Raw genomic sequence first — 27055 nt, forward strand, 5'->3', positions numbered from 1 at the left:
AACTAAAAAATATGTTTATTGTATGTAAAAGTTACGTGTGGTCTTTATCACACATAATCTTTTATGTGCAAAAAGGCAATTTACATATACGTAAATTATTGGAAAAAAAATAACGTACGAGGTTTCATATATGAAACATTTAAAAAAAATTTTCAGTTAAAAAACATTGATTTTTTATGTTTACGTAATTTATTGGACGCCCCTAGTGTATATCACTAGTAGTCCCAGAAATGGCGATAAAAAAAAAATAATCCTCATTGCAATCACATAAACTTGCAAATAAAATGCACAAAACTATAAATTTTCATTGTTTTGATGGTGTATTCATGTTATTTATTCAATACACTTTCAAAATAAACCATTAAAGTGCTTTTAAAAAAACTTATAAAATTTAATTTCTTGATTAAAAAAAAAAGAAATCATAAAAAACAGCATAGTCACGTTTCCGTAGTGCAATTTTTCACGTAATGAAAAGCATTGTTTTTAAAATTTTGAAATCCATAAAATCTTTTAAAAATCAATCAAAATTTTTTAATTTGTTCAATTTTTGTGATTTAAATTATTTACCAAAGAAACGTTTTTCTCAAGTTTTTAAACTTGCTGAAATTTATTTACTTAAAAAATTTGAAGATAGAGCATAAATGAATAAAATGATGTTTTTTTATTTAAAAAAAAATGCTTGCCGGGGTTCCAAATTAACAGTGAAAAGTGAGAAATTTAAAACCTTGATAAAAAGAAATCTACGATCAATTTTTCACTTTTTCAAAAAGAATTTGAAGGATAATACAGAAACAAATATATCTGAAGCAAAAAAAAAAATAAATAAATAAAATTAAAAATTGTAATGTCTCTTAGGGATTATTTTTATATCACCACCCCACTAAAAAAAAATTCCCTGCAATTGTTGGTCTTTTTTTTTCTTTTTAAAATTTATCTATATAAAATTTACTTCAAATCTATCTGAAAATCTAGAAATTAATTCATTTGGTTATATTTTTTAGAAAATATAATCATTTGTCAATAAACTTTTGATAACATTTTTGATTTAAGGTTTAAAACACTGCCTAATCAATCATCACTTATTAACAGTCACTGGTTTTATTTGTTTATTCAGCAGCGCTGACAGCAGTCAGTCAACACAGTCACTAGTAGTGATTTGGTTGGGGTGTTAAGGGGAGATAATGAAAGGAAATTTCAAAAATAAAAGTTTTCGCTAACAGCTTCTATTTTCTGAAGTTATTATTTTATTTATCCTAAGATATTAATTTTATTTTTGTATGGGTGCCCCTAACAACAAAAAATTTTTTAATTTCCTTTTTCCAATGTGTTGTTATTGTGTTTAATGATAATTTTTATCAGGTTTGTGTTTCCATACTATGAATTTAAAAAAAAAATCTTTAAAATATCTTTAGAAGAGTTATCTGCCCTTTGATGTGTTACGTATTTATTTGGGGGTACCTTTAAGAAAACGGTTTTATTAAAATAATTCTAATAGATGAAGTCTATTAAGTGAAATTTTTATGTAAATTAAGCATGGGGCTAACTATTGGCAATTAATTTTTTCTGGTGAGTAAATTTTTGATTTTACTGATATTTTTTAATTTTGAAGTGCACTTTTGAATTTAGTGAAAAGATTCGTTCATTATTTTCATTTTTTTTTTTTAAATTAAAGTATAGTTTTCTTTTATGCTGTTTAATCAAAACAAAATTTTAATCTTTTCTCGTTTTATTGAAGAAAAAAGTTAAGGATTAAAATAAAAACTCAAGAAGCTACGAGGTTTTAAAAATTGTCGGTCAGAGAATTTCTAAATTCTTCAGTCGCCATGATTCGCCATTTCTGGGACTACTAGTATATCACACTTAAGATTTTCTGAATCTTTGTTGAAGAGAGAATTGAGGCAAATTATTATTCATAAGAGCTTTTCTGCATATATTGTTTATCTATTTGGCTCGCTCATACTTTGCCAATCAAGGCTTCATACTCGTTTACATGTAGACCTAAATTTTTCAACTAAAATTTGCATTTGTTCACATTTCCTCGCCATTTTTTTTTTTTTTTACATACAAAGAATTTTATTCTCTATCCAGTGAGGCAAGGATGCTAATTGTGACTCTATGATCAGTTATTAAACTTTTTATTTATCCAGACTACCGAAAGACCCTTGGCCAAAATGTCGAAACATTCTTTTGTGTCTGGAGCACCAAAATACAAACGAAAAATGGAGGCGTTTATTTAAAAACAAAGAGGTGCTATATTAAATTTTGTTACTAGTTAGCTGCCACATTCGGCAGCATTAACTTCAGATACTCAGCTCCAAAACGAAAAAGATACACAATATTCTTCCCAATCGCTAGCAAGTGGTCAATGTAGTCAGATGAATTTGGAAAAAATGGTCAATGAATCGTTTAATTTGCAGGAAGAAGTAATGGACATGGTCAAGAAAGATGGCGATGCAGGTTCATGCGATGTAGTGAGAGCCAGCAGATCGACTTTGTCGTGGGGCAAGAAAAACTATGTTCCCTTTCCCCCCACTCCACTGTTTCATACAACAAAACAGACATGCGACATTCCAGCATGAGTGAAAGAGAAAGAAGAAGAGAAGAGAGGACGAATAAATCCGCTTAACAACAAACCAAAAGTGAGGCAAGTTGACCTACTTATGTCCCTCTTCTCCAGCATTTCTGTTTCATTTGTTTTGCTAAACTACTTGGCGTCAAACACATTAAGACTACAGCATATCATCCTTGTGCCAATGGCCTCATGGAAAGATTCCACCGGACACTGAAGGCTTCTCTGACCACGAGACACCCCACCAACAACTGGGTGGACGGGCTACCTTTGATTCTTTTGTTAATCCGAAACTCACTGAAAGAGGACCTAGGTTGTTCCCCAGCAGAAGTAGTCTTTGGCACAGCACTTTCTCTACCTGGCCAATACTTCCAGGACATCATGCCCAACCTTACTCCGGCAAGTCCCTTCACTCAAGAGCTACGCCATAAAATGTCCCAACTCCAGTACTCACAACCCAAGCAACCACCATCACCGATCGTCTACATCCCTCACCAGCTCCAGGACTGTAAATATATCTCCATACAAAATGATGCAGTAAAGAGACCACTGACACCAACATACCAGGGTCCATTTAAAGTCTTGCAGCATGCTGAGAAACATCTGAGCATCAACTGAGAAAATCGAACCGACACCATTTCCATCAACAGGGCTAAACCAGCTTTCCTGGAAAAGACATCACAAGGGACGGAACACATCTTAACTCACCCAGCCCGCAAGAGACAGACCAAACTCCAGAAGTGTCCAGCCCTCCAACCAGACACACTAGACATGGAAGAAAGGTTACCTTCTCAAGTAGATATAAGACATACATCTACTACTAGTGGATTATACCCAAGTATCCAGGGAGAGGGCCTTTGCTGCAAACCATCATATATATACATCCCCTTACTAAGACAGTATGCCACATTTTTTTTTTTTTTAATTGAGTATGATCAATTATCCAGGGAGAGGGCCTTGTCGTGGGGCAAGAAAAACTGTTTCCTTTTTCCCCACTCCACTGTTTCATACAACAAAACAAGACATGCGACATTCCAGCATGAGTGAGAGAGAAAGAAGAGAAGAGAGGACGAATAAATCCGCTTAACAACAAACTGTAAGCGAGGCAAGTTGACCTACTTATGTCCCTCTTCTCCAGCATTCCTGTTTTATTTGTTTTGCTAAACAAAATATACATAAAACTTAATTTTTTATGATTAAAATCTAAATGACTGTCCTTTTGTTTTAGACGGAATTAATTCAAATACAATTATCAAACTTCTAAACTAAGTTTGATTGTAAAAATTTTGTTTGGAATTAAGATCTTCCTTTATTCATTTCCTGAGAGCGACATCACTAGTTGGGCTCTGTTGCCATGAAGAAAGCGCTTCTTGGCCAAAAATTTAAATCCGGCTAGGGGGCTAAGAGTCCCCCGAATTGAGAGATCCAAACACTGCCGAAGGATCTCATGCAGCAGCAGCAATAGTTCCAGCAGCAGTAATTCAAAGAGCCCTTTTCAGGGCTAGCTTCCTACGAAAGACCTTCCCCTTTGCTTTACTGCCTGTCAGCTATTGCAACTTCCAGCTTCTACAGCCTCAACTTCCTGCATCTCCTGCCTGCAGCCTTCAGCTTCCTGCATCTCCTGTGCACAGCCTCAGCTTCCTGCGACTCCTGCCTGCAATACCCAGCCTTCTTCCGATGCAGCTCGGTTCTGCTTTGCAGTCTGCTGCCTCCCTGTTCCAGTCCCGGACGTCATTCCTAGACCGCTCCAGTGTCTAGGCCCCCGGTTCCTGTCCGATCCAGACCAGGTCAAGACTCTAGACCATCCTAACGTCTAGTCTCTAGTTCCTGATGTCCAGCCAATCAATCCAGACTAGGAAGAGGACTCTAGACCACCCTAACATCTAGGTTCTCGTTCCTGATTCCTGATCCAGACTACCCGTACGGCCAGCTGACTACTCCAACGTCCAGCAGACCAGTTCCTGAGAACAACTCTCATTCAGACCATATTTATTTTCTGACAAATAAAAAGGTGATCTTTCGTCCTTTAAACGAACATTCTGTGTCTGTCATTCTTCTTTGCCTATTCACTATTTTTCTGCCTGCGTCTGCCTTCATAAAGTTGTTGAATCGATTGTCTCTGGATGAACGGCCCCACAACAAGTGGTGACCCCAACGTGATCTCCAACATGGGCTGGCAGAAGGCACTGAAGAATCCGAAATCAACTCATCAGCTCCTTTCATCCAACTACCACCAGGAGTTGGTTCATTCAACTTGAGGCGATATTTGCATCCAGGAGAGTCACACGCCAGGACACTAAATATGCCTCGCTAGTACAGGCTCTACCTTCAACCGTCATGGAAGAAGTGGAGGACATCCTAATGAACACACCCGAACGTCTCCCATACACCCACCTCAAAGATGCCATCCTCAAGCGGACAGGCTGCTCAGATGAAGATCTCATCAGAGACCTATTTTCTCACGTGTCTCTGGGTGACAGAACTCCATCCAGCTCTGGCGGCTTATGAAGAGTCGCCTCGGAAACAACACCATGGCCGAGCCTATCCTCCAAGACCTGTGGATGGATCGGTTTCTCTGAAACATTACACAAGTCCTGGCCCTCGTACCAATAGAAACTCCCTGGAAGTGGTGACCGATTCGGCAAACAAGGTTTATTCCCGGGGTCATGAAAGAGTCCACCAAGTGGACAACACCCACGAAAGCGTCCACCAAGTGGAAAAGACCCACTGAAGAGACCACCAAGGTGACAACAACCCACAAAATCTTGCACAGCGTTTTGAAGAGGAGATGGCTCAGATGAGAGCCAAATTCCACGACCTGATACTCGCCTTACTCCAGAGGCGACGAAGCGCAGACGCCAATACTCGTGGTCGAAGCCCAGCACCACACAGACATTATAGAAGCCGTACCCGCAGTTCAAGTCAGGGACGGGGGCTATAACCCTAAAGAATGCTGGTACCATCAACGATTCAGGGACCAAGCCTGCAAGTGTCAACCTCCCTGCACGCACCAAAGGACACAGGGAAATGAATAAGCCAGCAGGCAGCGGCAATGACCCCTGCTGGTACACACATGCATAGCCGTCTTTTTTATGTGTGGGACAATAATGGCCTAAGATTCTTAGGTGACACTGGTGCAGCCATCAGCGTTATACCACCCACCAACAAGTCAACCTTAAGACCCGCCCCATTTCAACTTTGGGCAGCAAACGGTTCCATTATAGAAACCTATGGGAACAAAGAATTAACACTAAACATTAACCTCAGGTGTGACCTCAAGTGGTCGTTCACCGTGGCAAATGTCAAGACCCCCTTGTTCGGTGCTGATTTCCTGGCACACTACAACTTGACTGTCCACATGAAGACGAGGACCATGTCCGACAACACCACATCTCTCAAGGTTACAGGGACTCTATCAAGTTGGAATACAACCAGGATTAGTGTAGCAACACAACATGACCCACGCTACGTGGAAATCCTGTGCCGGTACAAGGACATCACTCAGCCTATTAAGCCTACTGATGCAGGGGAACATCAGATTCAGCACCACATAAAGACCACTGGACAACCCGCATTCACACGGCCACGATAACTCCCCCCACACAAGTTGGCATATGCCAAGAAGGCTTTTGAACAGATGTTGGTGGACAACACCATCCGTCCCTCAGACGGTCCATATGCATCGCCACTACATTTGGTACCCAAGCCTGATGGGGAGTTCAGAGTCTGCGTGGACTACCGAAAACTAAATGCGTCCACGGTGCCCGACTGGTATCCAGTTCCACACATACCCGACTTTGCATCAGGCCTGCAGGTAGCTCGTATCTTTTCGAAGATCGACCTGACCAAGGCATATTACCAGTTGCCCCGGAGGACATTTCTAAGACAGCCATTACAATCCCTTTCGGAATGTTCGAATTTCTAAAAATGACCTTCGGACTAAGTAACGCACCCCAGACTTTCCAGAGACTTATGGACGAGGTTCTGCGTGGCCTGCCATATGTCTACGCCTACATAGACGACATCTTGGTGGCCAGCAGAGATGTGGATGCCCATGCAAAACACCTGGAAGAAGTTTTTCGCCGTCTGAAACACTACGGGCTCTGAATCAACCCAGACAAGTGCGAATTCGGAGCACAGCACATAGACTTCCTAGGACACCATACCGATGCTCATGGGATCACTCCACTTCCAGCTAAAATAGAGGCGATATGGGATTTTCCCATGCCGATATCCATGAAACAACTACTGCGTTTCTTAAGCATGGTAATCTTTTACCGCAGATTTATTCCCGGATGTTCAAGCCTCCTCACCTCCCTGATAAATCTCCTCCAGAGAAAAAACAAATCCATCACTCTGGAGGGGACCAAGAAAAGGCTTTTAACGCGGCAAAAACAGCTTAAGCTAACTTCATGAAGTTGGCACACCTGAACGAGGACACCCGGACGCACATATACCTTACAACAGATGCTTCAGATACCGAAGTGGAATTTGTCATGGAACAGGAGACTGAAGACCAACGCAAACCTGTAGCCTTTTTCTCCGCTAAACTTTGACCAGCTCAGTCAAAAATTTTCAGTTTCTGGTAACATTAGTCATCTGATACGATTTATTGTTTCAAATGAATATAATCAGCAAATCGATGCAATCGAAAGATATGCAATTTGACATTGCACTAGAATGTATAAAAAAAAGCAACAGAGTTCCTGAAAAAATACAAAGAAAATGGATTCATATCCGCTCAAATTTCAACCAGAGAATTGGCTCAAGAATTAGAGATGGAACCAGATGAAATCATATTTCCAGCTGCCACAAGCTTGAGACGACGGAGAGTACACAAACAGTTTGATTATGAAAGCACAGATGAATCCTTGACAGATCCAAAAGAAAAATTTCAAGTGGAATTTCTAAATGGTTTGTTAGATCAAGCAGTTATATCACTGAATACACGTTTTGAGCAAATGGAACGTTACTTTGATCTTTTTGGATTTATGCACAACATCAAAAAAATTGCAGAATTTGACCAAAACGATTTGATGAAATGTTGCCTGGATTTAAATATTGTACTCACCGATGCATCTTATTCAGATATTGATCTAAAGGATTTATGCAGTGAATTGCAAATATTTTCCAACATTGTTCCAGATACTGTTTCATCTGCTCTTGTAGCTATTTGTAACAATAATTGTATATAGCAATAGAAAAAAAAAAACAGATGAACTTAATTGGATAATGATGACGATGATGATGATCGTGAGGATGATCATCATCATATAAAATGATGATGATCACATAAAAAAAAAGCGAAAAGATCACCCGATTCAGAAAGAAAAATCATCCGATCCAAAAGAAATATCATCCGATAAAAATTAACCAATAAGATGGGAGAAAAAATGAAAAAATATTGGCGCAGAAATTCCACAACCAAAAATCAAAAACTTTAGAAGGGAATTGTAGAAACATTTCCAAAGATGATGAACGTCAATATATATATATGTTGGAAAAAATATATATACATATAGGATACATTGCGACTCCGTTGATGGAATATCAATGATAAGAAAAAAGAGAAAATGTTAATCTCAAATTAACGTTAAAAGAGAAAAAACAAAGGAGTGTCGCGGGGGCAAGAAAAACTATGTTCTCTCGTCTTCCCCCCACTCCATGGTTTCACACAACAGAATGAACGTTCTGTGTCAGACGAAATCCATGCAAATACAATCGTTGTACCCTAAAACGTAATTCGATTGTAGGGATTTTGCCTAGAATTTAATGACCTTTGTCTATCTCATTTTTGAGAGCGACGTCACTGGTAAGAAACTTTCGCCATGAAGACAGCGTTGTTTTGACCAAAAATCTCTAACTTCAGCAGGGGGCTAAGAGTTCCCCGAATCGGAGATCCACTTCACTTGCCGAAGGATCTCGTACAGCAGCAGCAGCAGCAGTTCCAGCAACAGCAGTAATTCGAAGAGTCCTTTTCAAGGCTAGGTACTCCGAAAGACCTTTCCCTTCGTTTACTCTGCTAGCTTTCCAGACAGCAGCAGCCGCAGCAGTAACTCAAAGAGCCCTTTTCAGGGCTAGGTTATACGAAAGGCCTTCCCCTTTGATTTACTGCTTGTCGCCTCCTGCACTTCCAGAGTTACCTGCAGCCCTTCCAGCGACGCTTGCCTGCCTGCCAGCACCTTTTTCCTGTGACGCCTGCCAGCACCTTTTCCTGCACATCCTGCCACGCCTGCCAGCACCTTTTTTCTGCACGTCCGTCCAGTAGTCTTTTTTCTGCATTTCCTGCTCCAGTTTGCTGCAACCCCAGTTCCTGATGTCCAACCTTCCTGTGGTGCATTTCGTTCCTGCATTGCGGTTCTTCTATCTACCCGTTCCATTTCCTGATGTTCACCAGAGCACACCAAATTCCAATCTTTCCAGCTCTCGTTCCTAAAGACACCGGGCACACCAACGTCCAGCAGTCCTAAGCACGCCGACGTCGAACTGTCCAGAACAACACCTACTTTGCATATATAATTTAAAAAAAATTTTTTTTTTCCTTTCATCCTTAACAAATAAAAGGACGATTTTTGTCCTTTAAACGAGCATCCCTTGTCGGTCGTTCGTCCTTTGCCTTGTTCACCGTTTTCTTTGCCCGTGTCTATCTTCAAGTTGTTGGGTCGACTGTCTCCGGACGATCGGCCCCGCAACAGGAGAAAGGAAAAGCAGAAAAGAAAGAGCCATGAACAATAACAATGTAAGAAAAAGGCCCTCTTCGAAGGTGAGTTGGAAGTTTGTTATTGGTATAAACTTTTCTCTCAGCCGGCTGTCGCCAAAGAAAAAATAAAAATATGTTACTCCGTCACCTGCACTCATAGAACAAAAAAATATTGATATATCTATATCCAAGAGGATGGCAGACAAAAAAAAATATATAAATAAATAGATAAATAAATAAGGGGAGAGAAAAAATAATAATATAAGATTTACTTCCCTTGGACTGATCTACGAATACATTTTGTATTTTGTGAGACCAACCCATTCGGGCATCTAAGAGTTGATACATATGTGAAAAAAAAGACAAAAAAAAAAACAAAACATTTGAAATAAGAAAAAGAGGGAAGGGGTGGAGGAGATAAACTGACCTCCAATTGAACTATTGCAAATTGGCTGGAACATTTTTTTTTCTCCCCGTTTTTATATTTTCGTTTTTATACATTGTGAAAAAAAACAAACAAGAGGAAATAAAAAAAAAGAGAAAGCTGTATGTACGTACATATAATGATGTGTTTGTTCTTTCTTTCCTTCTTCCACGAGATCCAATCATGTTCGTTCATCTACAAATTCACCCTCAGCCTATAATTATCATTTCAAGTCAAATAGATTGAATCTACATAACCCATTCAAGTAATCTTGCCTGACGGAGGAGGGAATAACGAAATGATAATTGGCGCAACCTTCCATTAGCTCTCTCCTAATTACCTAGAGAATACCAGGAAGAAATCTAGGAGGAAGTTGTCACATGTTCGTATAGCATTGACAATTCCAATTACTGTTGCATCGGGTGAAAGAAGTTTTTCCACGTTGAAACTAATTAAAAACTATTTTAGAACTACTATGATGCAAGAACGTCTAAACAGTCTGGCAATGGTATCTATCAACCGAGATATCGTCAAGTCTCTGGATTATTCTCTATGCCATATAAGTGGGTCTTTACCTTCTCAAAGTCTACAAAAAAAAATATTTCTTCGCTTTTTTTTCTCCCCTACTTTCTCTGCCTGCCCTGCTCTAACAAAGTCTGTCGACCTGTTCCAAAAATCCTAAAACTCCATCTCCAGAAAGAATATAATATTAAACCTAGAACTCCAACTTCCAATGTAGACCTCCACTATCATGTTTCCTTCTCCAATATCAGGGGTCTATGTTCCAATCTACTAGAGGTTGAAATCCAATTACAAGAGACAAAACCAGACCTATTATTCCTAAGCGAAACTGGTATTGGACCGCCTATTTCCCTGGATGAGTTTGTGAGTAAAGGATATTCTAATTTAACATCCAAATCTGACACCCAAGATCACCATGCGCATGAAATATGTGTCTACATTAGAGATGGCTTTCCATGTGGTAGGGACATCTCCAGAGAAGACCCTAAATTCCTCTATATGTGCTTCCGAGTTGCATTTGCTCACACCACTGCTTTTATATTTAACCTCTATTGCTCCCATAACAGCAAAGTTATCATCTTTAAGAACATATTTGAGAAAAATGTCTGCTCAGCCTTTGGTTAACATTCACGCTGGTTGAGACTTCAATGTTCACAATGTGGAATAGTTAGCCTACTCAAACAAGACAGATGATGAGGGGAAGTTGATTTCTCCATTGCTTATGACCTTTATCAAGAATGTTCACGAATCTACCCGTGTGCCCGACATTGATGGTCAGTATTCAAGTCTCCTTTTCCTCACAAGTTGCCCTGAGCTATGTTGATCTTCCGTCCCATCTCCACTACTATTTTTCGACCACTCGGTTGTATCAGTTAAGATAAAAACAAAATGTAATAAGTTCTTTGACGTACCTCTTCATCATACAGTATAAATCTGGGCCTGGTGTTGCCACAAACATTGCAACAGGAAAAATGTCTAATAGAAATAACACAAATCGTGGGACCCAGAAGAAAGATCTGGATGTCATGATTGGCAGTAGCAAGCATGGGGGGGGGGCGATCATCATCCTGAGAATGTTGGCCCACTTTCTAATTTCAGAAACGCAAATAACACGCACACTGAACAGGTAAGCATAACCTCTAATTTCAGTGACCAAAATGATATCGACCAAACACAACACAGCCAAGATAACCATCAAAAAAGAAAAACCTGAAGGAAGAAATGGACAACGAAAGAAAACAGACTCGTAATGCAATGCTATTATAGAAGTCATCCTAAATATACAGGGTGTCTCAAAAAAATGTACTCACACTTTAACCCTTGTTAACATGCTGTCTTTTTTGTGTTGCAGGTGTGAGGTGTGAACCACAGCATGGCAGGAAATCAACTTAGCTTGGAAGGGAGGAAGTTTGTCCTGAAATGTTATTGGAAGACAGAAAACGCCATTGAAGTGCAAAGACGATTCAGAAGGGAATTCGCAAGACCACCACCAATGCGCCGGACCATTGCTCGCATCAAAGAGAAATCTAAAGCAGATGGAACCGTCCAAAACATCAACAAGAGACGTTCTGGACGACCTCAGACATCCATGAGCCCTGGAAAAGAAGAGCAGGTGCAGGAAACACTGTTTTGATCACCACAGAAATCACTTCGACAAATTGCTTGGAAAACCACACAACAGATACAATCACAGACGTAAACAATCTAATTTATGCAGGAGCCAAGATGGTAAGTATGAAGTTCAAATCAGAAAAACAACCGGGGAAAGTTGCACTGACCAAACCTGGATCGGAAATGAGGCTAGAAACCCAAATCAACAAACATATAAAAGAAGTCAAAACGATAAACAGGAAGATGGAAAATTGTATTTGCTGATAAATAGGAAGAAAGCGATGTGGATAAAATGGAAAATTGGAAATGTGACTAGCAGGAAGAATCTAAACAAAGAAACATGAAGAACTGAACCAAAAATAGTAGCAAAAGAAGGGAGATTTAGATGATATAGATACAAATCTGAACAGTGCAAGCAAAACAGGACATTTGAAAACAATGAAATCACATTCTATCAAAATGTGAACAGAGGAAAAACAAAAATAGAACGACCAAACTCAACAGAAACAAAACTCTACTGGAGTAAGATATAGAAAGAGTGACGGATCACAACAGAAATGCCAAATGGCTGAAAGACATGAAGAAAGAGCTACAAGAAATCAAAGGACCAGTGAATGAAATCAGCAAGGAAATCCTAAAGAAAACCATAAGAAAAATGGCAAACTGGAGAGCACCAGGACCTGACAGTATACATGCTTACTGGTACAAAAAATTCACATTACATGAAAGGATAGTTCAAAACCTGAGAAGACGTATACAGGAAACAAACGTGCCAGATTGACTGATAAAAGGTAGAACCACACTGATACAGAAAGAAAGACACAGAAAGGAACCACGCCCGGTACTTTTAAGCCTATCAAGTGCTTACCCACTATGAGGTAAATATTAATAGCACAACTGAGGGAACAAATTTACCAGTCCCTGAATAATCATGGACTTCTTCCTAAGGAACAGAAAGTATGCCAAAAAGGAAAAAGAGGAACACATGATCATATAGATCAAAAGATCCTAAAGGAGGTAAAAAGAACAAAGAATTTAGCCATGGCATGGATCAACTACAAAAAAGCATACAACAGGATGCCACAAGCATGGATAATAGGATGCTTAAAAATGTATAAAATACTAAACAGGATTATCAACAGACAAACTGGCAGCTGATGCACAATGTATAATAGAAACATACAAAGAGGCATCTCCCAAGGAGATTCACTATCACCATTATTGTTCATCATAGCTGTGATGCCCCCGAACAATATACTGAGAAAGTGCCAAACCGGATACAGAGAAAAAAAATAAACCACCTGATGTACATGAACAATTTGAAACTTTTTGCAAAAACCAAAAAGGAACTAGAGGCATTAATAAACACTACCAGGATCTTCAGCCATGTTATCCAAATGGAGTTTGGTATGGAAAAATGCGCACTACTAGTTATAAGAAATGGAAAACTGGAGACAACAGAAGGCATGTTATGATTTAATTTGTTGTTAAGAGTTATCCCCCTTGGGATTGACATTCATAATAAAAGCGCCCTCTGTTTCATTTTCCCGCTCGATCCTTTCAAGAGCGTACGTGTATTTTACAGTTAATAAAACCTTTCTAAAAGGCAATTCTTTACTTACTGATACTATTCACTTCAATTTTATTAACTGTAAAAAAAAAAAAAAAAAAAAAAAATAATGGATCGAATCTTACGTCCCGACAGATTCGAGGTGGAACCTACATGCCCTAATTCCGAAAAATCCTATAGGCATTGGAAATTAACCCTCCAGAATTATATCCGCTCACATAATAACGGATTAATCGAAAACACTTCAGATAATTTCTTTGCCTTGATCAATTGTATTTCAGCCTCTGTTTTCGATTTAATAAGCGATAAAACCGACTACGATAGTGCATTAAGAACATTGGACGCCGCTTATTTAAAACCTGAAAATATTGTTTATAATAGATATCGATTGATGACGACGAAGCAACAAACAACACAAAATATAGATGCCTTCATACTACAATTGGAAATGCTTGCCAAAACATGTAACTTCGAAGCGGTTTCTGCTGAAGAAAACAAAAATCAATACATTCGGGAAGCTTTCATCGGTGGAATTTCTTCTTCGTCCATCCGACAACGACTGTTAGAAAAACCCATCCTGACTTTACAAGACACATATGCCACGGCCAGATCTCTTGAACAAGCAGAAAAGCATTCGATAAGCTACGCAAATAACTTTAATGTAGCAGCTACAAATAATCCTTCGGGCTACAATCGTATAGCTGTGACTAAAGAAAATATGCATCCAAAAGGGGTTTGTTTTTTCTGTGGAAAATCACGTCATCCTCGATATTTATGTCCTGCACGAAACGCCGAATGTAAAAAATGCAAAAAAAATGGTCATTGGGCTAAAGTGTGTAAATCTTCTATTTCTAACACTCATACTGCTGTTCTTTATGACGACTCTGACTACCCCTCACCTTCTCTATCCTGACTAGGAACTAACTCCAAAGATGTCACATTCACTCAATGCCAAATTAACGGGCACTTCGTGAACGCTATGGTGGACTCCGGCAGTGTAAAAACATTCATTAATGAAAATACTGCTAAAAAACTTAAACTCTTCACAATACCTAAAAACAAAACTATAGCTCTGGCTGCTTCCGATCAACATGCTAAAATAACTGGCGAAGCTGTCGTGGATTTAATACTGAAAGATAAAACCCATTCTGGAATAACAATTGAAATCATTGAAAACCTTTTCATTGATTTAATAATCGGAAAAGATATTTTAAAAAAATATAAAAAAGTAACACTTAAATTCGACGGTCCTAGAGACAAACTTATAATTGGAGCTATAAACACGAATAATTTTTTTCCTACCATAAACGTTCCACCCCCTCCTCTCTTTTCTAATCTTTCTCCTCATACTACTCCTATTGCGACAAAATCCCGACGTTACACTTTTGCCGCCAACAAATTCATAAAAGAAGAGACTGCTAGAATGTTGAAAGAAGGCATAATTGAACCTTCGATATCTCCGTGGCGAGCGCAAGTTCTTGTAACTTCGAATGAGAATCATAAGAAAAGAATGGTAGTCGACTACAGCGATACCATTAATAGATTCACGGAACTAGACGCTTACCCAATGCCTAATATCAATAAGATGGTAGACGACATCGCTCAATATAACATCTTCTCTACTCTCGACCTAAAATCTGCTTATCACCAAATACCTATAAATCATGCTGATCGTAAATTCACTGCGTTTGAAGTAAGTGGCAAACTTTTTCAATTTACTCGTCTTCCTTTTGGCGTCACCAATGGAGTAAGTGCTTTCCAGAGGAGCATAGACTATATTATAGAAAAAGAAAATCTAACCGATACCTTTGTGTACGTTGATAACGTAACTATATGTGGAAAAAATCAAGAAGAACACGATTACAATCTTCAAAAATTCTACAAAATTGCTAAACAATATAACATCACTTTAAATGAAAATAAAAGCATAATTTCTTCTAGTTCTATTACTCTACTCGGCTACACCATAGAAAATAATCAAATAGCTCCCGATTATCAAAGACTAAAACCATTACTCGAAATGCCACCTCCGCTGAATCTTAAATCTCAAAAAAGAATAGTTGGAATGTTTTCCTATTACTGCAAATTCATTAAAAAATTTTCTGATAAAATTTTATTACTAAATCAAAACAAAGAATTTCCACTACCTCCATCTGTATTAAAATCTTTTCAAACATTGAAAAATGATCTAAAAGACGCCACTTTAATAACGGTAGATCCAAATAAAGAATTTGAAGTAGAAACGGACGCTAGTAACTATTGCATTGCTGCAACACTAAATCAAGAAGGTCGTCCTATTGCATTTTTTTCAAGAACTCTCAATACTAACGAAATTAAGCACCATGCAGTAGAAAAAGAGGCAGCCGCTATTGTAGAAGCTCTCCGTAAGTGGCGACATTTTCTACTCGGCAGGCATTTTAAAGTCATCACAGATCAGAAGAGCATCAGCTTCATATTCGACAATAAAAGAAAATCAAAAATTAAGAATGACAAAATATGTCGTTGGCGTATAGAATTATCCCAATACAGTTTCACTATAGTTTATCGACCTGGACCTGAAAATATTGCTGCTGGCACATTCTCTCGCATCTCTGCTCTTACTTACAATCTACAAGATCTTCGTGATTTACATAAACAATTATGTCATCCTGGTGTTTCAAGACTAAGCCATTTTATAAGAACGAGGAACCTCCCTTTTACTTTGGATCAAATTAAGAATATTACTGACTCTTGCTCATCCTGTCAATTACTGAAACCCAAATTCGCCAATACCAATGGAGGGACTCTCATTCAAGCCATATTACCTTTTCAACGATTAAATCTTGATTTTAAAGGCCCTCTACCTACTTCTATACATGGCAACAAATATCTACTTACTCTAATTGATGAGTATTCCCGTTTTCCTTTCGCTTTTCCTTGCAGAGATATGACAAGCAAAACCATTATCCACTGTCTAAACAAACTCTTTTCAATTTTTGGTTTGCCTGACATGATACATACTGACCGTGCTTCTGATTTCTTAGCAAGAGAAATAAAGGATTTTTTACACAAAAAAGGAATTGCTACTTCTAAAACAAGTAGATATCATCCTGAGGGTAATGGACAGATTGAAAAACTCAACGGTACCTTATGGAAGGCCATTCAAACAACATTACATTCTAATCAAATGAAACTACCTTATTGGGAAGACATACTACCGGACGCACTTCATTCAATTAGATCATTACTTTGTACTGCCACTAATATGACTCCCCATGATAGACTATTTAAATATAGTCGTAAATCTGCTTCCGGAATTTCAATTCCTTCTTGGGTTAAACCAGGCCCAATATATATTAGAAACCACACTAAAACAAGTAAACATGACCCTCCTGTAACGCCTGCCACCCTAATAGATGTCAACCCCCACTACGCTTATGTTCAACTACCTTCTGGTACTGAAACCACTGTCAACGTTCGAGACTTAGCTCCAAACTCATCAAATGAAGAAAACTCTAATAATAATCCTACTACTTCAGAGACTTTATTTGAACCTTCTACTAATGAAAACATTGGTCATGAGGAAGACAAAAATCAATCGTCTGATCTTGAAGAAAATCAGATTTCACTAAAAAATAATACTGAAAATCAGCATTCCTGCCAATCTGTGCGGAGGTCGTCCCGAGTTCGACAATTCCCTAGTAAATATAAGGATTTTGTGACTAAATACTGAAAAAACTGCAGTTTGGGTTCATATGTTATTTGTAAATAAAATGATTCTTATGTGATTGTAAAAAAAAAAAAAAATTTGTCTATAATTAATTACCCCTTACTTGAATACTTTAGGACGGGGAAAATGTTATGATTTAATTTGTTGTTAAGAGTTATCCCCCTTGGGATTGACATTCATAATAAAAGCGCCCTCTGTTTCATTTTCCCGCTCGATCCTTTCAAGAGCGTACGTGTATTTTACAGTTAATAAAACCTTTCTAAAAGGCAATTCTTTACTTACTGATACTATTCACTTCATGGAACTACCCAACCAAATGGAGATGAGGAAACAAGACGACTATAAATACTTGAATACTTGGCAGTTTTGGAAGCAGACACCATCAAAGCAACAGAAATGAAAGAATTGGAAAGGAATACGTGAGGAGAACAAGAAAACTCCTGGAAACTAAATTATATAGCAGAAATCTATTAAAAGGCATAAATACATGGGCAGTATTACTGGTAAGATACTCTGGACTGTTCAGAAGGTGGACTAAAGACGAACTGAGACAGCACAATCAGAAAACCAGGAAACTCATGACCATGCACAATGCACTACACTCAAAGGACGATATTGATTAACTCTATGTGAAAAGGAAAGATGGCGGAAGAGGATTGGTTTGTATAGAATATTGTGTGAATGACACCAAAAAAGAACTAGAAAAATACATAATGCAAAACACTAAAATGATAATTATGGCAGCAAGAGACACTGAAAAAACCCCAACAAAATGAAAACAGAGACAAAGAATAAAACGAGAAAAGAAAAATGGGAAGAGAAATAACTACAAGGAAGATTCATAAGGATAACATAAGATAACAAACTACTTGGACATGGATACAAAAGAGACACTTAAACCAAGAAACTGAATCCCCAATAATTACAGCACAAGATAATTCAATAAGAACCAACCACATCAATGCAAAGATCGTGAAAACACAAGAAAAAAGCAAATGCAGACTCTGTAGACAAAGAGACAAAGCAATAAACCATATAGTAAGCAAATGCAGCAAACTCACCCAAGAGAAATACAAGAACAGACAAGACCAAGTGGCGAGAGCAGTACACTGGGAATTATGCAAACAACTGCATCTTGAATGCACAGACAAATGGTACAAGCATAAATTGATAAAACGAGAAACACAAAATCCTATGGGATATGGTGTGGAAATTATTTTCCTCCATCTTTCTTTCCTTCTTTCTCCTGTCTCGGTTCTTCCTTCCTTTCTTCTTAACCCCTTTCCTACCCCCTTCCCTAGCTTCCCCCTTTTTTTTATGTCACCTGACTCCCTTATGCCCATTGATTGGATGAGACGTTTTCGTGCTAAATTGAAGCACGTGTGATATTTTTGAGTTAATTCGACAGTTGTGGACAAGACGTCGTCGAGACAACAACTATCGAAAGTATTCCCTGACGGTCACGGATAAAAGGGGACGCCTGGAAATTTACTAAGGCGTTGAACAACTCTGTCTTGACGAGACATTAAAGTCGTTGAAAAAAAAGAACCAAGAGAAGAAAATTCGCCACTGAAAGTTTTCTAAGACACTTGAAAACTGAATATAATTATCGAAATAAAGATAATTGAAACTTTGAAAAGAAAATTCGCCACTGGGAAGTTTCAAAGATACTTGAAAACTCAAAAATATTCTGCCTCCATGGACTTTTAACCTTTGCTAAATGGACTACGGAAACGAATTTCCAGGAAAGGGACTGACAGGAGGAACTTTTTAAACAACACAAACTCAGAAAATAAAAGCCCCAAAAAACGAACTTTCTAAATGTTCCATTCGAGAAAGGGTGCCCAGAAGCTTCCAGTAAGTGCTCCCCTCCTTTTTTCTTTCTTTCTTCCTCCTTCTCTATCTCACTTTCCTTCTCTTTCCCTTCACTCTCTCCCCCTTCGGTTACTACTACAAGATTGCTTGTAAGCCAGATGGACATTTTTGGCAGCCCTTAGAGGTCACAAACTTTTCCTTTAGATATCATATTTAATAAATTCTATTTCTCCTATTTTTCTCTTTTTGTTTGTTTTCTCCCTTAAGTTTCAGAGTTAGTAGTAACGACTAATTGATTAAGAAGAATTAACTTCCACGGGAAGAAGTGGATAATAGAATTTCTTCACTCTGCCAAAAATAGGTAGTCATAGAGTTAATAACTCTGCCAGTTTAGTAAGCTACTCTCTGCTAAACTGGTCTGGGCTTCATTTGGTGACCCCGACTGCCGTCCATTGTGTAGATAGTACCCCCCCTCCCTCCTTCCTTCTTCTTTGTTTCTGCATCGGCTATCTTGGCTTCTTGTTCCTTTGTTTTACAGGCATTTTTGTCGCCAAGAAGGGTTGTTGGTGACTCGCGCGCCAAGAGGGGAGTGGTTTAGCATTTATCCGTTGATAGGTTAGAAGGGGCGGGGTTTAGTATTCTAAAATGACTACCTCTCCCACTACCTCAATGTTACTTGAAAAAAGAAAGATTATTAGAGACAAAATCTTAACTGTGTTTGAGTTCTTAGACTCGTTAGATGAAATAAACGAAGTAGGTTATACGTTGTATAAAAAGCAGATAGATGATTACACTGCTTCAGTGGATTTATTAGATGAGCAAATTATTAATGCCTATTTAATTGAGGGAACAGAAGATGAGATTAGGTCATTTAATAAGGATTGCGCTCTTCATGAAGTGAAGGTTTTGGAAAAATTGTCAAGACTCAAGCCTTCGGTAGAAGTAAGGGATAGTGCAAATCTCAAAGTCTCTCTAATTAAGGAAAAACGTCTGGGGATAACGCCCAAAATTGAATGTCTAGTTTAGTGAAAAGGATTGAATGTCTAGTTTAGTGAAAAGGATTTAGAAAACGATATATTAGCCTTCCTTAATTTTCAGCGGGAATTCGAGAATAGCGTAGTGGACTTAGAAAATGACGCCCTGAGGTTAGTCGTGCTGAAAAACCATTTGTCTGGCTACGCCTTTCAACTGGTGCGGCACCTCTCTATATCTGAGGAAAACTATCGCATAGCCACTGACATTCTCGCGTCGGAATTTCTAGATAAGGACAACATTGTGGATTCAGTTTTTTCTCATATATTGGGCATAGAGAAGTTAAGCAACCACTTAGTAGCAAAGAAGTTCTTGAATTCTGTTAAGGCTCAGGTTCACGAATAAAATAGTTCCTTCAGTTTAAATTTCTTGGAGATGAACTCTCCCGGAAACAAGTTATCAAGTCACATTGTTTTTAGTAAGCTGCCCACTCTTTTTAGGTCTGAGTTGATTCATAAAATAGGAAATAATTACCCTACCCTGGAAGACATACTAGACCACAGTTCGGAAATATTTCAAACGATTGAGTTTTGTAAAAATAAGGAAACATATCCTCGGAAGGTGGCTAGTATACCTAAGAAAACATTTTCTCCTAGGTTCATGGGTTCGCCAGATGCTAAAAAACCTTCCACGCTGGAAAACTTTCATATCCAGTCGACTAAGATTGGATTTAAGTGTAATTTTTGTAGAACCAATAACCATAACGGTAATTCCTACAAGTTTTTTCCTTCTCATGCTGATCGGTTGAGGAGGTGTAAGGAGATTGGCTTATGTAGCAAGTGCTCGAGCCCTTCTCATGCAGAAGAGTCTTGTCTTTGCAAGGGTAAGGAGTATGGAATGTGCTGGCTATGTAATAAGAAGGGCCACTGTAGAGTTTTGTGTCCTTCTGTTGGGGGTGAATCTACTGCTTCTAATGCTTGTTGGCACTTGAATAGCTCTTCGTTGCTACCTGTTGTTGAGGTTGCCGTCAACAATGGATCTGGTGAAAGTGTATCTTTCAACTGCCTTATCGACACTGGTAGTGAGCGATCCTATTTGTCTGGAAAAATGTTGGATGCTTTTTCTGATATTGATACTCCCATGAGAGATCGTAAGTTTCTGATTAAGACATTTTTGGGAAAAGAAATTAAACACTTGAAGGAAGTTAATCTTCAAGTGAGGTTTCCAAATTCCTGCCATTCTGTGTTGTTCTTGGTGGATGATGATATGGACCTTTCGTTTCGTGTTCACGGATTGAATTCTGTGGTAGAAGACCTTAAGAAACATCAGGTCAAATTGGCCGCTAATTTCTTGGAGTTGAGAGATGACACATTACCTGTATATGGTTTACTGGGCGTGGACGTGCTTAGGTTTTTGGGACCCATGAATTTAAAGGAGTTTAGAGAGGGCTTTGTGTGGGAATTCCCCCAAGGAATGGTTTTGTTTAGTGATCTGGCGGATTTTGGGTCTCCTCCTCCCAAAGACCAGGCAAAGGGGGTGGAATTGAATTATGCTCAAGTCGTCAAAGAACACTCTGTGTGCAAACCTCACTCATGTATATTTTGTGTTGAACCCCAAATCTGAGTACACTGATCCGTTCAGTTGTTTTCAGGAGCCTACTGTTGAGAGAACTGTGGAAAAAATGCTTAGTTTGGAAACCATAGGTATTGTTGAGGAGGAATTCAGTGATTTCGATAAGAATATGATTGAGTCCTTTCGCTCATCCATTCGCTTCATAGATAACTGTTGCTATGTCAGTTTGCCTTGGAATGAAGAAAAACTAAAGTCGGTGCCTGCTAATCCTCAGGTGTCTTTGTCAGTTTTGAATCGCGTATCGAAGAAGCTGACGGAACAAGGTTTGTACGAAGATTACTGTCAGGTCTTCTTAGACCAAGAAAGGGAAGGAATAATTGAAAGGATTGTGGTTGCTCCTTCCGATTTTAACAAATATGTATGGATTCCTCATCGACCGGTGATAAAACAGGATTTACAGTGCACCACCAAGATTAGACCGGTCTTCAATTGTTCTTTGAGAACCAGTGGGAAACCTTCTTTAAATGACTGCGCTTATTCTGGTGTCAATATGTACACTGACATGCTGGATTTGCTCTTGCGGTTTCGGATGGAACAGTATGTTCTACTGGCCGATATTCGGAAGGCCTTTTTAATGATTCATTTGAATGACGAACGTGGCAAAAATAGATTCTGCTTCTTTTTAAGATTGGGTGATGAGTTGATCTGCTTTAGATACAACACTCTTATATTTGGCTTTGTATCCAGTCCTTTCATACTGAGCTACATGGTTCGATATCATGTGGAGAAATACCCTCCTGGTCCTTGCAGGGAGATGCTTTTGGGCCACTTCTATGTGGACAACTTGGTGAAAACTCATAATTCTGCTGAAGTTCTGATGCAGCTGTATTTGGAGGCTGTTTCTGTCATGGGGGAAGGTGGATTTTCCTTGAGGAATTGCTGTAGCAACAACGAAGTGCTTGCTAAGCGAATGTTGCAGGATAACAGTCTCTCCTCCCATGGTTCTGACACTGAGAAGGTATTGGGCTATTTGTATAAACCCTCCTCTGACAAAATGCGAGCAAGTTCTTGCATTGAAGGAAGATCAGTATCCTCTAAGAGGGATATTTTGTCTGTAAATTCCTCTGTATTTGACCCCCTTTGGCTTAATGCTCCCTGTTACTATTAAAGGTAGGATCCTTCTTAGTAAATTGTGGAAGTTGAAAGTATCCTGGGACCAGCCGGTCCCACCCGACGTTATGGTTGACTGGAAGAGGTTGTATAAGGATCTGGTACGTATCGGGGAGCTTGAATTCGACCGTTACTCCGTGGCTTCCGATTCTTCAGCCACGTTGATAGTGTTTTGTGATGCCTCGAACTTGGCCTATGGAACCGTGGTATATTTACATCAGCATGGTGAAGCCAGACTGATATTTGCTAAAGCCAGGGTTGTTCCCTCTGTTAAGAGAACTTTACCCACCTTGGAGCTGTTAGCGGTATATTTATGCATGAAGCACATTTCTGTTCTGGTGAAAATACTCCCTTTGGAAGTGCTCAGTTCTGTGATTATCGCTGTAGATGCACAGGTAGTACTATCCTGGGTTTTATCTAACAATGTCAATACGAAATGTCAATTCACTCGTAACCGGTGAAAGGATGTAAAAGCGACGGTAAAAAATCTTAGTGATAAAGGTTTGACAGTGAAGTTTAAGTATGTGAAGACTGATGACAATCCTGCTGACTTTGTCATGAGGGGTATGTCCCTGAACAAATTTAAAATGGTTTTTACTCGTTGGTTATTCGGGCCTGAATGGTTGAGAGGAGATAACTTGATCTGGCCTAGTTATGACCTGAATTGTCTTAATCCGGCTAGCCAGATGTTGATCAGTACAGTTACTGGTTGTGAACCTGTCATTCAGGGCAGTTATATAATTGAAGTAGAGAAATTCTCTTCGTTGAAGAAGCTCATTGGAGTTTTGACTGCAGTTTTCCGATTTATATCAAAAATGAGAGGTATTGTTCTCAACTCTAGCATTAAGGCGAGATTGTACTTGCTCAGAATGACACAAGGACTGTTCCTTTCTAAGGAAAAGGATTATTTGTCTAAGTCTGATGGCGGTGAAGCCCCCTCTTTGGTTTCTAAATTTAATTTATTTTTGGACGATGAAGGATTGATTTGCTCACGAGGTAGAATTGGTAAATCTACTTATTTTTCTGATGCAGTCCTTCATCCTATTCTGCTTCCCAAGTCTTGTCATGTTACAAGTTTAATAATCATGGATTGTCATTTGAAGTGTAAGCATCTGGGAATTGCTGAAACGCTTAGCAAATTCAGAATGTTGGGATTTTGGATACCCAAAGCTAGACAAGCTATTTAAACGGTGATATCTTGTTGTGTCGTTTGCAAAAAATATAACACTCTTTCCTTTAGATATCTCAAGGTTACAAATTTGCCTAAGCATCGGGTTAATTTAGTTAAGCCGTTCTTGCACACCGGGATCGATTTAATGGCCATTTGTGGGTGCATGAAGGTGATGAAACTAAAAAGATGTATATTTTAATCTTCACCTGCTTTAGTGTGCGAGCTATACACTTGGAACTGTTGCCTGATATGACCACTCACTCTGTGGTTTTGGCATTTGTGAGATTTTTCAATTTTTATGGAGTCCCTTCTCACATTTATTCGGATAATGCAAAGTCCTTTGTGGCGGGTTGTGACCTTGTTAAACAGGTTTATTTGTCTGACGAATTTAGAGGGACAGTTGATGCCCATCTTATCAAACACGAAACGATACCTTTATATTCTGCTTGGTACGGTGCTGTGTGGGAAAGATTAATTTGAGTTGTAAAAAGTTGTCTTTTCAAGGTTATAGGACGTAGGAAGTTAAGTTATTTTCAACTTTTGACGGTTCTGTCAGATGTGCAGGGATCTGTTAACGATCGGCCCTTGACCTATCGTTGCTCTGATGATTCTGACTTGGAGGTGATTACTCCTAATGCCTTTGTGCATCCCTTCCATAAAAACTCTGTGTTTTTGTCCTTAGGAGAAGATTTTTTCCAGGATAACCCCCCTAGTAAAGAAGATCTTATTGAGAGTCTGGGATGTAGAGATGAATTCTTGAATCGTTTTAAAAGGCCATGGTATGAACAATATCTCTTGGGTCTGAGAGAGTTGTCGCAAGATCTTTACCAATCTGATTTTGAAAATATGATTAAGCTGGTTGATGTCGTTTTGATAAAAAACCCTATGAAGCCTCATCCTTATTGGTCCTTGGGAAGGGTGGTTAATCTAACTTCTGGATCGGATAGCTTAGTTCGGTCAGCTTTAATCAGAAGGAGTGATGACAGCACTCAGGAACATTCCTTAAAGAACTTCTGTCCTTTAGAACTTTCCATAACCCACTCTCACCAAGCTTTTAACGATGGAGAGGGCAATTGTCTGAGCTCGAGAACTAGTCAGGACAGGGAAAACTTTCGGTCTAGGCCTGTAAGGTCTGTTAAATCTTTAAAGGAAAGAAGTCCAGAATACGTTTGGTATTAGATTGTTGTTTGAGGATTTGTCTTTTTTCTTTTTAGGGAGAGTGTAGAAATTATCTTCCTCCATCTTTCTTTCCTTCTTTCTCCCGTCTCGGTTCTTCCTTCCTTTCTTCTTAACCCCTTTCCTACCCCCTTCCCTAGCTTCCCCCTTTTTTTTATGTCACCTGACTCCCTTATGCCCATTGATTGGATGAGACGTTTTCGTGCTAAATCGAAGCACATGTGTGATATTTTTGAGTTAATTCGACAGTTGTGGACAAGGCGTCGTCGAGACAACAACTATCGAAAGTATTCCCTGACGGTCTCGGATAAAAGGGGACGCCTGGAAATTTACTAAGGCGTTGAACAACTCTGTCTTGACGAGACATTAAAGTCGTTGAAAAAAAAGAACCAAGAGAAGAAAATTCGCCACTGAAAGTTTTCTAAGACACTTGAAAACTGAATATAATTATCGAGATAAAGATAATTGAAGCTTTGAAAAGAAAATTCGCCGCTGGGAAGTTTCAAAGATACTTGAAAACTCAAAAATATTCTGCCTCCATGGACTTTTAACCTTTGCTAAATGGACTACGGAAACGAATTTCCAGGAAAGGGACTGACAGGAGGAACTTTTTAAACAACACAAACTCAGAAAATAAAAGCCCCAAAAAACGAACTTTCTAAATGTTCCATTCGAGAAAGGGCGCCCAGAAGCTTCCAGTAAGTGCTCCCCTCCTTTTTTCTTTCTTTCTTCCTCCTTCTCTATCTCTCTTTCCTTCTCTTTCCCTTCACTCTCTCCCCCTTCGGTTACTACTTGCTTGTAAGCCAGATGGACATTTTTGGCAGCCCTTAGAGGTCACAAACTTTTCCTTTAGATATCATATTTAATAAATTCTATTTCTCCTATTTTTCTCTTTTTGTTTGTTTTCTTCCTTAAGTTTCAGAGTTAGTAGTAACGACTAATTGATTAAGAAGAATTAACTTCCACGGGAAGAAGTGGATAATAGAATTTCTTCAATGGACAGATAACAGATAAACCCATCCAAGCAAGAAGACGAGGTGCCATCATAATTAACAAGAAAGAAAAGTCCTGTCAGATCACAGACTTTGCTATTTCAACTGACGACAGGGTGAATATCAAAAGAAAAAAAGAAACATGCGGAAATTCTATAGCAAGCCCCACTCTCCCCAATGGTTTACTTCGACTTGCGCAACTGCCATTGCTCAAAGGCAGCATGCATTCTGCAGGTTTAATCGACATAAGTCCAGTTCAAACAGACAGAAGTACATAGAAGCTAGAAGTAACGTTAAGAAAGAAATAGCGACAGCTAAGAGGGAATTTACGGAAACCACTAAAAATCGCATCGAAGCACAAAAACTAGGAACTCGTGACTTCTGGAAAATCTACAACAGTGTAGTAAATAATGGGCAATCAACAATTCCCCCACTAACCAACAATCACGAGGTTCTTTGCTCAGCAACCGAGAAGGCTAACATGCTTGCCAGTCAGTTTGCCTCAAACTCCACACTGGACCCTCTAAACCACCCCCTACCTCAATTTCCTATGCAGACAGACGCCACGCTAGACGATCTGAAAATCACCCCTGCTTAGGTGCATGCTATCATGAAAAACCTTGACACTTCCAAAGCATGTGGACCCGACCTCATCCCAGCTGTGCTATTAAAAAAGTGCTCAGCCGAAGTAGCTCCAGTTCTCTCCAAACTCTACAACAAATGCCTTAATGAATCTTGCTTTCCGAGCTGTTGGAAAACTGCTTCTGTAGTACCAGTATTCAAGAATTCTGGCGAAAGAACTGACCCATTAAATTATCGCCCTATTAGCCTCCTCCCACTTTTTGCCAAAATATTTGAGACCTTAATTAACCATGCTCTACTCCAGCACCTTACAGATGCTAAACTTCTGACCGACCATCAATATGGATTTAGACAAGCCCGTTCCACGGCAGACATCCTCACTGTAATCTCTGAACGCATATACCATTCACTGGACAAAGCGGGAGAGGGCAGAGCGGTAGCTCTAGATATATCTAAGGCTTTTGACAGGGTATGGCATGAGGGTCTCCTCAGGAAGATTA

At 39.0% G+C, this 27055-nt stretch overlaps 4 protein-coding genes across 4 annotated transcripts; all 4 read left to right on the top strand.

Moving 5' to 3' along the window:
• The first annotated feature begins 2761 nt into the window (after nt 1–2761).
• Nucleotides 2762–3187, top strand: LOC145280820 (uncharacterized). The gene has a single exon (XM_080132179.1). The coding sequence runs from the start codon at nt 2762–2764 to the stop codon at nt 3185–3187; it is 426 nt and encodes a 141-aa protein (XP_079988305.1).
• A 2434-nt stretch (nt 3188–5621) lies between these two features.
• On the top strand, nt 5622–6161 carry LOC145280836 (uncharacterized). Its single transcript, XM_080132180.1, has one exon. The coding sequence runs from the start codon at nt 5622–5624 to the stop codon at nt 6159–6161; it is 540 nt and encodes a 179-aa protein (XP_079988306.1).
• A 15412-nt stretch (nt 6162–21573) lies between these two features.
• Nucleotides 21574–22632, top strand: LOC145280852 (uncharacterized). The gene has a single exon (XM_080132181.1). The coding sequence runs from the start codon at nt 21574–21576 to the stop codon at nt 22630–22632; it is 1059 nt and encodes a 352-aa protein (XP_079988307.1).
• A 589-nt stretch (nt 22633–23221) lies between these two features.
• Nucleotides 23222–23821, top strand: LOC145280868 (uncharacterized). The gene has a single exon (XM_080132182.1). It carries the CDS (start codon nt 23222–23224, stop codon nt 23819–23821), a length of 600 nt encoding a protein of 199 aa, XP_079988308.1.
• Nucleotides 23822–27055: the final 3234 nt, after the last annotated feature.

Source organism: Euprymna scolopes, chromosome 1 (genome assembly GCF_053919585.1).
Source record: "Euprymna scolopes isolate OS-2025 chromosome 1, ASM5391958v1, whole genome shotgun sequence".
Lineage (NCBI taxonomy): Eukaryota > Metazoa > Mollusca > Cephalopoda > Sepiida > Sepiolidae > Euprymna > Euprymna scolopes.

Bases quoted from the DNA above. Each gene is read 5' to 3' on its own strand.
- LOC145280820 (XM_080132179.1), top strand. From the start codon at position 2,762: ATGGAAAGATTCCACCGGACACTGAAGGCTTCTCTGACCACGAGACAC.
- LOC145280836 (XM_080132180.1), top strand. From the start codon at position 5,622: ATGACCCCTGCTGGTACACACATGCATAGCCGTCTTTTTTATGTGTGG.
- LOC145280852 (XM_080132181.1), top strand. From the start codon at position 21,574: ATGCTTAGTTTGGAAACCATAGGTATTGTTGAGGAGGAATTCAGTGAT.
- LOC145280868 (XM_080132182.1), top strand. From the start codon at position 23,222: ATGGTTTTTACTCGTTGGTTATTCGGGCCTGAATGGTTGAGAGGAGAT.